The following is a 14,833-nucleotide window of genomic DNA, read 5'->3' on the forward strand; positions in this document are numbered from 1 at the left end:
AATATACAAAGAAAAATTTATATATATAGTTGAAAATAAATAAATCAGAAAATTCTGATCATGTCAATCAGAATTCTGATTATTTCAACTAGAATTATAATACATTCAATCAGAAAGTTCAGATTTCTTCATTTTCAATCAGAATTTCAATTAATCTAATCAGATTCATTCGCCAGGATATTTTAATCATGTTAATCAGAATTCTTATTATCCTAATTAGAATTATAACAGATTCAGCCAAAAAATTCTGATTTGTTCATTTTCAACAAAAATCTCAATTAATCCAACTAGACTTTTTCCAGTGTCCATTATAAGGACATCATCATGATCTTATTTAGTTATTTGTCACTTATATAATAAGTTCATTGTTAAGTATGAAATAATGTCATGATGACCTCTCATGATATCATGACTTAATTATGACTTAATTATGACTTTGTTCTTGGTTAATCTGAAACAATAAAAAATTTGCTCCGTTTTATAAAGATTCTAGTTATTACTGGAAAAGTTAAAATTCGTATTACCAGCTATTCAAAAAGTAGCTTGTTTAAAATATTAGTAAATAAAATTATTAATCAAATTTGCTAAATAAGAAACATGAAAGGTCTTATGCGTCATCTACAGTACGTGGAGTAAGCTTGGTGTAAGAAGTAAGAGTAACAAATTGACCAATTACAGTCGATTATTCTTCTCACATTCGACTGTGACTGGTCAATTTCTTACTGTTCTTACATTAAGTTTACTCTGCATATTACAGACGATGCATTATAGTAAAAAAAATCATTTAAAAAACATTATAATTTTATTTTTAATACTAAGATTTGTGTAAGACCGTCGATGTTTAAAACAAAGTAAATATGATAATGAAATCGGAAATTTATTTTTAATGCTTCTTATTTAGCAAATTTGATTTATTCATAAAACTGTTTTCATCGCATAAAAATATTAAGAACAGCAAAATACTTTTTGTACAAAGGCGCCGTATACGTTAATGGCAGCCCTGAAAGGCGGGGTTCGCGCCCCGAAGGGTCGGAAAACGTTCCTCTTCACCCATTTCGAGAAAACACGCGATGAGGAGAAACATTGAATTTTCCAATCTGATCTGAATTTTTCGAAATAGAACAAAAAATCATCAAAATAGTTTCAAAATAAAAATGCCCCAAAATGCTGATTAAAAATGACTTTGATCAGTCACGATTCGTTTTGATACTATTTTGCCGCTTATAATGTAACCTGTCGTTCTGCTTGGATTAATTCTCTCACGGATGGGATTTCCGCATCCCATCGGTCCTTTTACTTGTTGCTGCTACTGATGATGCTGTTGCTGTTGCCGCCGCCGCCACCGGCAGCGATGAATTCCATGCGCGTTTCTATCGATCCACCCTTCGTCGGCCTATATAAAAGCCGTCGCCATTGACGGTTCTCCAGGTCGTGAAAGAACAGGTCGAGATTTCCATGCACGCTCGGGGTATCGTCATCGACAACGTTACGACGTAGAAAAGAAGAAAAAGGAGAAAAAGGGAAGAGCTGCTCATTAGCCTGTTTATCCTAAGGGGTGTCACGCGGATGAGAGATTGAATTAATCAGGTACATTGCGCTTCATTACGTTCATTATTATCCATCAGTTCGTCAAATTCCGTTAATTAAGTTCAGTTAGTTTACTTTCCTATGTCGCGTTAATTAAAATTCTACTGTCCTCGTAGTCAATTTGGTCTCTGCTTTGATTCTTCGATTTGTTCCTTGTTCATTTGCGACGTACCTCAAGTAGAACACAGAAGTAATAGTATTATAAAGACATTGTCTGTCATTTATAAAAATTTATTTTTAAGTATCAAATAATATCATCAAATCATGATGATGTCCTATGATATCATTATAATTTTATAATGATTCTATCCCCCAAGAAATACACAAAAGTCAACAAAAAATCAAAATGACTTCATTTCAATTCTTAATGATAATAAACAGTCAAATTTGGTAATAAAAAAATCATCAGTTTAACATTAAAATAAAGTCATTTTGACTTTCTCTCGACTTGTATTCGTGGGTGTCCCAAGAACAACAAAGTCATTGTAACATTAAAATGATGTCAAAATGACTCTAAAACGATCATTAAAAGTCGTTTTTCAATTGTTCACGATTCACTTCAATGTCATTTTAATGAACTTGTTCTACTTGGAGTTTCATCTGGAATTCCAAGTAAAACAACATATGTCACTATAACAACAAAATGATGTTAATATAAATCATCGAATAAAAAAAGTGATTTTTAATAATCATTTTAGAGCCATTTTGACGCCATATTGATGTCATAATGACTTTTTATTTAGGACGTTTTGCGAAATTCTACCGAGTTTTTAATTATAATGATAATGTAAATTACTAAATTCTTTAATTGTAAAAATCTCACCTACCACACGTAGTTACGTGTGAAATCGTCCTGTTGCAATCAGGCGGATTTGTCGTGATCCACTCCGATCCCGGAACATTCGTTTGCGAGAATTTACAAAATAAGGCATTAACAGTCGAAGTCGTTGTTTGTCGATGGCAAAACGTACGTAGGCAAATTCGCGCGACGATAAGCATGCGAAATTCGACCAAGTTTCACACCGTAAGTCGTTACCATCTGGTAACTCGATTTTCCTTTGTAATGTTTACGACGCCTCACATCAGTTTTCGTTAACATTAATTTTTGTTAACAAAATAAAAAGAATCACTCTATGCAAAATTGAGATATCAGCACGCTTCATGATTTATATTATAATTTATTAAACGTTACTTTACATTTATCGATCCCGAAAGAAAGGACATTTGCTGTACAATGTAATTTTATATTCAATTTGTACCCCATTTATTATCTTATTATATTTTTCTTATTCAATTCATGTAATTTAATTTTATTCTGACTTTTAATTAAAATAAGATATATGAGAGAGGACTATTTTACTTTATAATTTCTTTCCTTTCTTTAAAAAAAAAAAATCACTTTTATAATCTAACTGTTATTTTCTTATTAATTCTTCTTCTCTAGTTCAATTTTAAATTCAATAAGTTTTGATATTAAGTTCAATGAGTTTTTCTATGAATATCGAATGGGATTTTCACGAAGGGCTGTTCCGATCTCTGGACTTGTCTTGACATTACATCATAGATTTCCTCGATACGTCTTCATTCGCGCGAAGGACTTCGTTACCCTATTAACAAAATCGATATTAGCTATGTATACAATATGCAAAATAGACGTATCAATATATCTATATATGTTTATTACAATATAGAATACAAGCATGCATTTGATGGCATCGAGCACAAAATCGAATCGAGGAGCTTGTTTTTTCAGACTCACTATAACAACGAATTTGATTGGACACATTTAGTGCGTACTGATGAACATTAAAGCCATTATATTGACGTAAATATATGTTTGTTATAAACCGGTTAAGCAGTGAAATACTCAATTTCACTTTTAAAGCGCTAAAAAACTACTGAAGTAATGCACCTGCATACGCGCTTTTCAGCGCTACTGTGCTACGTGGGTAGTATTTGTATCGATACCAACATAGTAAGAATTATATTTAAAACATTTATGATAAATCCACATCCATATTTTTTAGAGTACTTAGATAATATATTTAAACAAAAATTTTATAATATAAAATTTTGTTAGAAATTTATAAAGCTATGCAAACATTGTAACGTTTGGTTTTCATTTAAGAAAGAATTAGAAATATAATCTCCCTTTATTATTATCCAATATATTAATTGTAGGAGTGCTCAGATTAATACAACGTTTCAATAAAGAAAATCGATATACATATAGAAATGTAAAATTAAACAGATTTTTAAAAAAACTTGTTGAAAGACATACTTGATAATCGAAAATATTATTAATAAATTGATCTATTTTTCCAATTTTTTAAATCTATATCTTCTCATACTTAATTAATTTTCTAAATTTATGTTAAATTAATAATATAATAATATCTCTATTATTTATTATATAATAGTATTTCTTTTCTGTGTTTTCTCAAATTCTTCCTGTTTTAATATATACATTTTATTATATTTACAAAATAGATTTTTTTACTTAAAATTTTATGTTAATCTGTCTCTAATTTATACACGTTTACAAAATGCTAAATGTCTGAGAACAAGAGACAACACACATATGTGTTTCAAATTCTTTTCTCAAAGTTTCCTTCGTGCGCATTAGACACAATTACGTTTCTGCTGACTAGCTCGAGCACAATGGCATTGCCACACTGGATCCTACCGCTGTTGATCCTGGGAACCAGCGCGATCGCGCTGGTTCCCGCGGCTCGGCAATTTCATGATGAAGTCCTCAAGAACAATCTGCGGAAGCAGAAAAGATCTCTGGACGTGGCGGATTCGCCGGAGTATTACAATGACCTGCACTCGTTTAAGTACCACGGCGGTGACACTAATCGGAAGTTTGACCGTGATTTCGATGAGGACGACGAGGAAATCGAGTTCCTACCTGGCGGTAAGGTTTCAAAAAGCAATTTTTTTTTTTTAGACAGTTTCACAATTCATGGTTAATTTTTAACCGAGGTTTAATTTATTCTTCGTCTCTTTCTAATTCTAAAATTGGAAAGAGATGAGAAATAAGTTAAACCTCGATTAAGAATTGATTATGAGTTGTGAAACTGGGTCTTAGACTCCGAGAAAGAGCGAGGAAAAATAAATTTTCGGTATATATTTATAAATTTTGTATCAGACCTTTGTGTTGTATGATATTGGATTTTCCTGCCGTGTTGTATCGTATTGAATATGTATTATTAAGATGAAACTTACTATATATAAAGGAACATTTATGTAGGTTGTATAATTATGCCGCGTAACCGGTAAATTCAATAAATTATTTACATGCTGCCATTTGTTGTAAAAGTTAAATTTGAGTAAACGGTTATGGCATAAGTATATTTCATGTTAACGATCGGTCATTACGAACAAAAGCATTAAAATTGTACTAAACTGAACTGATTACATCATAAGTTAATATTTACGGCCTACATAAATGCTCCTAACAACGCTCATAACAGTTCCCATAAAAACCTGCAGATGATCTTTATGAATTAAAAAAAAATGTTGTCTAACTTTTTATAAGAATATATAACCACATTTTTCAGATTGGTGTAAAGGATAATTTATAAATTAATCGATCGGTCAACTTTCAAATCGATCGATTAGCGTATAAATTATCCTCTACTGCAAAATGTAAAATTTTTAAAGAATTTTTATGATATTTATAGTCGAAATATCCAATATTGAACATTTAATCTGCTATTCCTAAACTATAAAGTGTACCTTCCTTTTCCTCGAGAAGGCTCTGCTAAATTGTTTTTCCCAAAGTTGATTTCTTTGATCTTACAGTAGATTCTGCCTTTAATTGCAATCATTTTTATCGTGGTTTCAGACAATGGTCAGTTGGAAACAGTGGGGGAGGGTCTTCAGGGCATAAACAACAAGCTACTCGAAAGAGCATTGCTCGATTATTTGGAGACTTTACCTGAACAGGTAAACTAATTAATTCGTTAAAGCCGAGTATTTCACCTTCGGATAAATTATGTAATTTAGTTAATGGATGAAAAAGCGAGCTATAAATTGATTTATCGGTAATCCAATCTCAATGAAAAAAAATGGACATAAAGATAGCCATTTTCCGTTTCTGTAATTAAAACTGATAAGTTTATAAAATAAAATACCAATTTAATATTAATTTTATTCAGCTTGGACAGTAAAAAATTTGTCAAAAGATTAGCAGTCCATGCAATAAGCTTTTTTTATCTAAATCCATATAGTTTATTATAAATTTACATATAATTAATAATAAATATAATGAAGTTATACATAATTTATAAATATTTATATAAATATTAAATACTGTATACATATTTATATTAAATAATATAAACGTAACAATTTCTCGTTAAAATTGTAATAAAATCAATTTTTAAAAGAGACCAAAGATGATTAAAAGTCTCTTTCTCCAAAAAAGAGAGAAAATTTCATTTTGCTAATCGTAATATTCATTCCTTCTCTAACATAAAAATCGAAAGCAAAAACATTTTAAACAATCAAATTGAACAAGGTGTGGTAGAGAGTCTCGATGAATGACATCAAGTATCGCGATGATAATTGCTTACAGGAAGAACCAGTGGCCTCGATTTTCCGCGAGCGCGAGCGAAGCGGTAGCCGCAAACGGGGTGGCGCCGGCGAACGAATGAATCTGGATAACAAGGATCTGATGAAGCTATTCGTGGAGGAACTGCAGGACGGTTCTCCGTACGGTGCGCTCATGGAAGTAAACGATGACGACGACTATCTAACCGCTTTACAATCGCTTTACGACAGATACAGAGCTGGTAGAGGGAACAAAGTATACGAGTGAGTTCGATATTAATCCCTTTAACTTGTGACATTAAAGATCACAATGATAATGTAAAACGCGAGCTTTAGCGTTCTATCGATTTATGCATATATTAACGACATAAATTTTAGATAAGTTGATCTCGATTATGCTTTGTTGGTTTTTTTAATCGGTCTTCAAATTTACTATACGTGCTCACACACACACACACACACACACACACACACACACACACACACACACACACACACACACACACACACACACACACACATATTGTTGGACGTTTAGGTCAATTTAATTAAACAGCTCTAAAGAAAAGAATAAAAATTTTTCACAAAAATGATTTTGCGTTAACAAACGAACTCGTAAAATATATAAGAAAAAAAGTTTTTAAATAAAATATTAGTAAGGAAATAAATATATTTTAGGTCAAATATAGAAAAGACAGACTAGGGTTAATAGCAGGTAATCAGATAACACAAAATCCAAAATCAGGACACAAGACATCTTAGAATGACATTGTAGACATCTCAGACATGTTAAAATGTTCCAAAGAGTTTTTCACGCTTACTAAGATATTTACATTGCTTTCTTAAACATTCTTTTTTGTATAAAAAAATATATAATAAATTTTTATAAATAATATAATATCATTTTCGTCCTAAAAATGAGGAAGATACAGACGACCGTTAATGGGTAAAAAAAGGGACTTAAGCACATAATATTTATTCGATAGAACGACAGGACCAATGTCTTGGGGCGAGCTTCTTAGCAAAGGCCCGTTGCTGAGAAGCCAGACGAAGGACGGCAACGACGACGAGTTCGTGGATCGCGATCAGGATCAAGACATCCTGTATTTTCCGGCGGAACGTAGAAACGTAAATGGTCGATTTCCCATCGGCCGTGAATTCGGCAGTTATCGCAAACTGACGAAACGCTATCCGGTCGCTAAGAGAAGCCCCAGGCCGACCCAAACCAGATTAAAGTCCACGGATCCCAAGGTAAAACAAACAACGCCGCGCCGTTGCTGTTTGGAGATAATTGCTCTGTCATTCGCTATCAATCATTTCGTATTGATTTCGCGGAGCGCTTTTTACGAAATTACAAAGAATCGAACGATGCTGACGTAGACATACACGGAAAGAACGATTTTGCAAGAGTAGCTAGAAATTCAACTAGATACAAATCTATAAATAATTTTGTTGGACCATAAAAATAATTAAAAATTTAGCTAGATACAAAATTATTAAACTAGATACAAAGATGTCAAAGTGATTTTGTTGGACCCGTCAAAATAATTAAATATGTAGCTACATACAAAATAATTAAAAATTTAGTTAGAAACAAATCAAGATTCATTATGTGGGATACTCAAGCATAATGAGCAATGCTGCAAAAAGTTCAGTCTGGTCCTTTATTCTTGTTTCAAGGTTGCTCAAGACTTGGGAGCCCTATTCGGCACGCAATTCACGGACTCGCACAATCACACTCATAAATCCGATCACGAACACGACCACGATCACGAACGCAAGCAGCAATTTAACCAGAGTCACGACCACGAATACAAGCACGAACCCAATCAGAATCATGATCACGAACACGAGCACGGTAGTCACGAAGGCAAGTCAGAAACTCCATCAAAAGTGACGCCGGCTCCGAAGGGCCAAAAGGAAAACGTTACGAAGACCGCCAAGTCGAAATTCGTCCAGGTGAGGAAGAAGAGCGTCGATTGGTCGCAATATTTCGGCATCGATCGAAGGAAGAAGAAAGCTACCTTCACGGCCGGACAGGGCACGCAGAATCAGGACGACGAATGGATGTTGCAACGTTATTATGAGGTACATTGTAATTATTGAAATTTTCTTGTTGAATGCACAGTGACGGCAATAAAAGTGAAAATAAATATTTTATCATTCACCTGATTATTTATATGAACAAATAATAATATAGCTTTTGACTATAAAAAGGCACCAATTTATTACATTTTCTCGGAAAAGGTGGTAATAAAATTAAAAAAAATAAACAAAATATTAAAATTGTTATAAAAATGAATATGACTTTTCAATAAAATTATGTTTTTTTTCGTTAAATTGTTTACGTTAATTTTTGGAAATGTTTTATACTTTTGATCTTAATAATAGTTGAATTTTATTTATTTTTACGGAATACAATAAGGATTTTATAAACGAGTATAAGGATGTTTATTAACAGAATATGGCTGAAAATTTGAAATCAAAGGACGATGAGAATGAGCGGAAGGATAAACTTGAGCAGATGGACTCAAAATTGAAATATATTAAGGACCTAATTGTCGAAGAAGCTATGAGGTACGCCGCTTCAGAGGATGAAGCAGATCTGCAAAAGGTAATTTTTCTATTGGCATATAAATTTTATATTCGGATTATAAATAAAATTATTTCAAAATACTATACAATTATAAAATTTTCAGAAAATGTAATTATCCTCAATTTTTAGGTACTATTGATTGATTAAGAAATATGTTTAAAAAATTGAATGTATACATGATTAGAAATTAATTATATAAAGAAATAAAAATCTATAAAAATATTTGACAGGTGAAGGATAAATTAATGTCGCGAATGGCAGCGGCTTATTCGTTGCAGAAGATGCGAAAAGCACTGAGCGAGCTTCGAAACAATGTTGCAGCTCAGAAGGAGGCGCAGAGGATGCAAAAAGAGGCGCACAATAATTTTACGTCTAATTTTCGGGAAAATAGTAACAGCAACAATAATCCAAGTACTAATGGCGGCACCGATAGTAAAACTGATGAGAAGCGAAACAATATCCACAACAATTTAGAGGAAACCGAGTGTAAGTATATTCGAAAGAGAGTTAGAAATCATGGTGAAAATTACAAAGATTATCGCGAACGCATAATTCTATAATATAATTTTCAGATTTTCTATAATCCTGTGATTTTATTTGGAGATTCTATTGAAGATTATTTATTTTAATGGGGATTCTATAGCTTTATTTAATATAATAATATAAACTTATTAAAGCAAAATCCGCTTGAAGTCGAATAAAAAGTAACGTTTTATTATTCTTGGAATTAACTTTTATTTAGCTTTAAAGAAAGCTTTTTAACTTTCAAATGAAATATTATTTATCTCTCACTTCTATGAAGAAAAGATTAGTTCCAAAGAATTTGCAAGTCAGAAAAATAGCTTAATAAGTTTGGAAATTTGTACAAATCCAATAAATCGAGTTAATAAATAAATATATATAAAATAGCTAATGCAAATTATACAATATAATTGCTTGAATTATACAGCCATTGAGGAACCCAAAAACTGTCCGGAATTAGAAGCCATCGAGTGGCGATGCCGAGCCGTAGATAACTTGGCCGGTGACACATCTCAGATGCTATACGTGCCCTGTGTCAAACTGCAGATCTGCAAAGCTTGTGTACGTTACACAGATTCTCATTTTTACGTTACAGATATTTTTGATAATTTAGAAATTAAAGATAAATTGATCTAATGACACACACACGTGTACTATAAATGTTATACAAAAATTCTAAAAAAGACTCTAAAATGTATCCAGGAAATTCTGAAAAGTTATAGAAAATTTTTCATCACGGAAACTCTATTAAGATAGTTCCAAAATTTAAACGACTTTTATGCTTCGTTTGACTTTTTTTTAATTCCCTATTCTACGGAAAGGCTACAGCAAACTGATTTTTACCAGACGCAGGACGAGGAGGGGTTGTTACCCTGTCTCGCTAACTACGCCCTGGAGGCCGGTAAGATTTGCGACGCGTTTGAGTCCAGAGACGAGCAGCCGCGGATGACAGCGGTACACGAGAGTGAGAGGCAGTCGTGTGGAAACACTGCGTTGTTGCTATCGCAGCTACATCCGCCCGGAACGGCGATCGTGCAGTGTCGTGCACGGAACGCCCACGACTCGTGTTTGCGGCGATATCACGCACGATACGAGCACCGATACTTTCGCACGTCGCCGGCGTACGAGAGCACCGGGCATCGCTTCCACCACGAAGGCGCCCTCGACACGTTGCAGCAAACTATGTACGAACGATAAGGATCAGGCTAACGAGAGGAAGCCACCCCCGGTTTGGCCGCGCGATAGAGTGGACCGCCAGTTATCCGGATTAACCGGGTATCGCCTGAGTACAGAGTCCCTCTGACGATCCGATTGAATGTGACAGAGATTTTTCATTTATATCGAAACTATGTTACTGTTGCTTACATTTCGTTTTTTGTTCAATCATCTTTGGCCTACGTTTCTTATCTAGAAGTTTCGTCCGGATAACGGCGGATTTACTCTATTATTAACCTTGCCCTTTGAGGATCGGAGTTTTCTAAAGTAACTTATAGAAGATTTTGTTTTCTGAAGATTTTTGAAGCTGAATTCGATTTCGGCCTCAGAATTCTAAAATTCAAATTTCAACAAATCGTAAAATTTGGTTTTAGGAGAATTAAGAATTTCAAAAGAGTAATAGTCTCCATGAATGAAAATCTACTGTTACTATTAAGCTAATAATTAAAATTTGAAAGTCAGTTTAGAAATCAGTACTGTTTGCGTAGCACTAATGAGTTTCAAATAAAACAAAATTCAAAACACAACATTATACTTCGCAATTAAAAATTCCCTAAAACTAAGCTTTATGACAGTCAAATTATTATTTAAGTTTCGCATATTTCTGAATCCATTATATGGAATTTTTTATTTTTGATCTCAGATTTTTGAGAGAGAGAGAATAAAGTATTATAAAATTATACTATAGCTTCATAAGTCAAGCTTCACAAAAATCAAGAGAAAGCAGTTTATTCATAAAACGAAAGAGATGACTCAAAATTGGGTTACCGGTCCACAAAGGGTTAAAGAATCTTCTGTCATAACGAAACATAAATCAAGATTAATCCTCATAAGGTACTATATAATCCATACAGCACAGATCTTCAAGGTAGAGGATCGTAAAATTATCGAACATCGAATATCCAAAAAGAATGTAACACCGGACTAGTCGAATATCCCGTATAAGTTCCCAAAAATTCTATAAAATAAGGAAAGCAAGGGAAAAATCATTAACATCTGATAATATATCTAAATGAAATTTTAAATTAAAAGTTTGCTGATGCAGAATTCTATTCTTTTCAGCTTCTTGCACTTTCAACTTTCCTCTTTTTCTTTTCACGTTGGGAAAGTTATCGCTATTTTTCCCTTGTTTTCCATCTTTAGAATTTTGGAAAATTTTTACCGGATATCCAGAAAAAAAATATACGATATCTAGATGAATAATTACTCTAGCATATATCTAACGGGACATCCGGTATCACATTCTTTTTGAATATCCGATATTCGATAATTTTACAATTTTTAGTGCATTTCTAGTTTTAATCATGAAGATGCTATGTATGGTACTAATTGAGGATTAAACTGATGCACGAAGAGTCATTCTCGACTCGAATTAAAATGGATTAGAATGATCGACAAAGACCGCATTAATTTTTTTAGAATGATGGGAAAAAGCGTACATTATTCTGAAAAACAGTAATTTTGCAAATGTATACTCAGAGAGAAAGCCATAGTAGCAACTATAAAGATGACAGAAGTTTTATATGTCGAATTAATGTACATGATAATTAAACTATTTTACAGTTATCGCAACTATTAAATAGTCTATTTAATTATGTACATCAGTATATTCAATTATGCATACTAATTCTATCTATCTACTTTTACTTATGCAATTGTCACCTTTATAGTCATTATGCTTTTTTCTGAATGTGAAGTCCCATTTGTCCATTTCTTTTCGATTCGAGATTTTGAAAATACGTATTCGATATGTGAAACAGCATTTTTTGCATCCGTCGCGTATACATTTCTCGTCAGAGCGAGATTTCAAAATCCTCAATTAAAAAAATAATTGTAAAAAATTATTAAAAAAAAAGAGAATGATGTCTAATTATAGCGAATTGATGCGTTTGATTTATTAAAAAGAAATAAACTTATAAAGGATTAAAAGGAGAGAGTAGATATGTCTAATTAAGAGAATAAGATGTTTTATCTATTTGCGAGGTGTGCTATCCCAAGTAGAACAATAAGTCATCATGACATCAAAATGATGTCAAAATAACTCTAAAATGATCATTAAAAGTCATTTTTCAATCATTTACGATTCATTTTAATATTGTTTTGACATTATCGCGACTTATTATTCTGCTTGGGATTCGTCTGGACGGCTTTCTGAAAACACGTCCATTTCTTTCTCTCCTCCTATATTAAACTGAACAACGATTAACGAGTTATAGAGACAATAATAATATCCCTGACAGAGATTTTATTCGAAAGACGACTTGTCACGAAAATCGAGCTTTGCGAACGTTGGCCACCAAAAAAAGATCGCAAAATTTCATCGAACGAGAGTTTGGACGAACGCCTCGCAAATGAAAGTTGAAAGAATGGGATCCAATAAAAAAAAATATATGTGTAAACTATTGTGTTAAGTATCCTAAAAAGAAAAAAAAAAGTATTGTAACAAGAGCATGTGTCTCCTTCTAGCGCATTTAATTCTCCGTGCCCGCGCCAATCAGGATTACATTAGTGCGATTATTCGCGTTTAATTTCTCACAGGCAGTAGTTACACGCGGAATCGCGAGTTCAACGCGTTTTTCAACATCGGGAGACGTGACGAGAGAAGGAAGAATATAAAGATGGAGAACAAAGAAAGGATACTTGACGCGGCTTCCAAAGAGTCTATCTTCGCAAATCTATATCTATTATTACTGTCTATTATATCAGATATTTACGTTACATGGCGTTATACGGATATCGATACGCATATCGATGTGTCAGTATATTCGAAATATAATAAATATATTTCAACATAAATGCATCCGTTTTACGGCTCAATGCCTCAACACACACCTTATATATATAATTTTGCGATATACAGTTTTAGCCAAAAATATTAGGCCTTCCTTATTAGACCTTATTAATTTATTATAATTTTAGCTTAAAAATTGATTTATAACGTTTACGTCTGTTTCACACATACACACACAAATTCCATTAATGAATAAAAAAAAAGTATAAATTCTAATTTTGGTCAAAATTGTACGTACATATATAGTCGGAAAATTTGTTTTAAATTTAACATAACTTAATCATCGGTCCATCCAAATTTTTGTGTTAATTTAACTTGTGTTAAGAAATATATGAGTATAGTACAAATATATTTTGAAAAAATTAATACAAAAAATACAACACTGACACAATTTGTAAGTAAATTATGGAAACATGTTTCTCTGCAGTAAAATTATACATTTTTATAATATATTAAATAAATTAACATATTTTATTTATTTTATTTAGAATTTAAGTTTTAAAATATGGTACATTATTTTTTTATTTACTTATTACTCATAAATTGGATTATTTTAACAAATTTAACACTAAGAAATGTTGAATATCAATTTAATATTCGAAATGTTAAAAATTCAACACAAAAATTTTAACGAGGACCCATATTCAATACAAATACACGATATTTTTTACTGCATACCTGGTTGTCGCGCGATTCGATACCGTCACCGTTATTCAAATCAATGAAATCCGCAGGTACAGAAATATCCCGTATCACTTCTAGTATCTCTAAACATTGCGGCTTGAAGAGCTTCAGCAATTCTAGCTGTAGCTTCGCGCAATCAACTGCAACAAGTTCGATCGTATATTTTTAACATCGATAACTCTTAATTACCTATCCGAACAGAATTTTTGAAGATCTTCGAAGAGGACACTCACTCCGCAGCCTCGACACCTGTTCGAGTCTGATTTTCAGCTCCATGTGCGCTTCATTGATCTGACGGATGATTTCCTCGTAAGAATCTTCCGACATGACGATCGGATGGAGTTAACTGATCCTGATTAATAATAAATTGACTTTATTTATTCATTTGTTTTTATTGAAGTCATAAAAACATAATTATTTTTGTATGTTATTTGTTTACTTACTCATAAACTATATTTTTAACATAAAAAAATATTGAATATCAATTTAACACACAATATTCAAGTAGCACATTAACATTATATTAAATTATTATCACTCGAATATTAAAAATGCAACACAAAAATTCGAATAAGGATCGGTTTTAGAACAAACAAAATATTGTACATTTATATATACCTGACGCTGATTGAAATCTGTAATTCGCTCTCCTGATGCAGTTAATGCGAAAAGAAATCTCTCACAAGGAAAAGAGCTACGGTTTTCGCGAGATAGTTAACTTGTCGCCGACAGTGTCGCCATCATAACAATGTTGACGCGTTCAAATTACTGGTCTGAAAAAGATGTTAATATTAAAATGAGAAAAAGCTTGTGAAAAACAATTTTTATTATAACAAAGAATGAAATCAAATTCAGTATATTATATATATATATATATATAT

At 32.3% G+C, this 14,833-nt stretch overlaps 2 protein-coding genes across 2 annotated transcripts; one reads left to right on the forward strand and one right to left on the reverse strand.

The window, feature by feature from the left end:
* The first annotated feature begins 1,425 nt into the window (after positions 1-1,425).
* On the forward strand, positions 1,426-10,795 carry LOC108771968 (uncharacterized). Its single transcript, XM_018537395.1, has 10 exons — positions 1,426-1,587; positions 4,239-4,504; positions 5,438-5,538; positions 6,170-6,408; positions 7,131-7,395; positions 7,825-8,232; positions 8,606-8,758; positions 8,971-9,226; positions 9,690-9,823; positions 10,109-10,795. Exons 2-10 carry the CDS (start codon positions 4,249-4,251, stop codon positions 10,457-10,459), a joined length of 2,163 nt encoding a protein of 720 aa, XP_018392897.1. The 5' UTR covers positions 1,426-1,587; positions 4,239-4,248; the 3' UTR covers positions 10,460-10,795.
* On the reverse strand, positions 3,110-14,586 carry LOC108771969 (uncharacterized). Its single transcript, XM_018537396.1, has 4 exons — positions 14,571-14,586; positions 14,186-14,304; positions 13,947-14,092; positions 3,110-3,194 (listed from the first exon to the last, which is right to left on the reverse strand). The coding sequence occupies exons 2-4, from the start codon at positions 14,277-14,279 to the stop codon at positions 3,141-3,143; spliced, it is 294 nt and encodes a 97-aa protein (XP_018392898.1). The 5' UTR covers positions 14,280-14,304; positions 14,571-14,586; the 3' UTR covers positions 3,110-3,140.
* Positions 14,587-14,833: the final 247 nt, after the last annotated feature.

Source organism: Cyphomyrmex costatus, unplaced genomic scaffold (genome assembly GCF_001594065.2).
Source record: "Cyphomyrmex costatus isolate MS0001 unplaced genomic scaffold, Ccosl1.0 scaffold17, whole genome shotgun sequence".
Taxonomy (NCBI): Eukaryota; Metazoa; Arthropoda; class Insecta; order Hymenoptera; family Formicidae; genus Cyphomyrmex; species Cyphomyrmex costatus.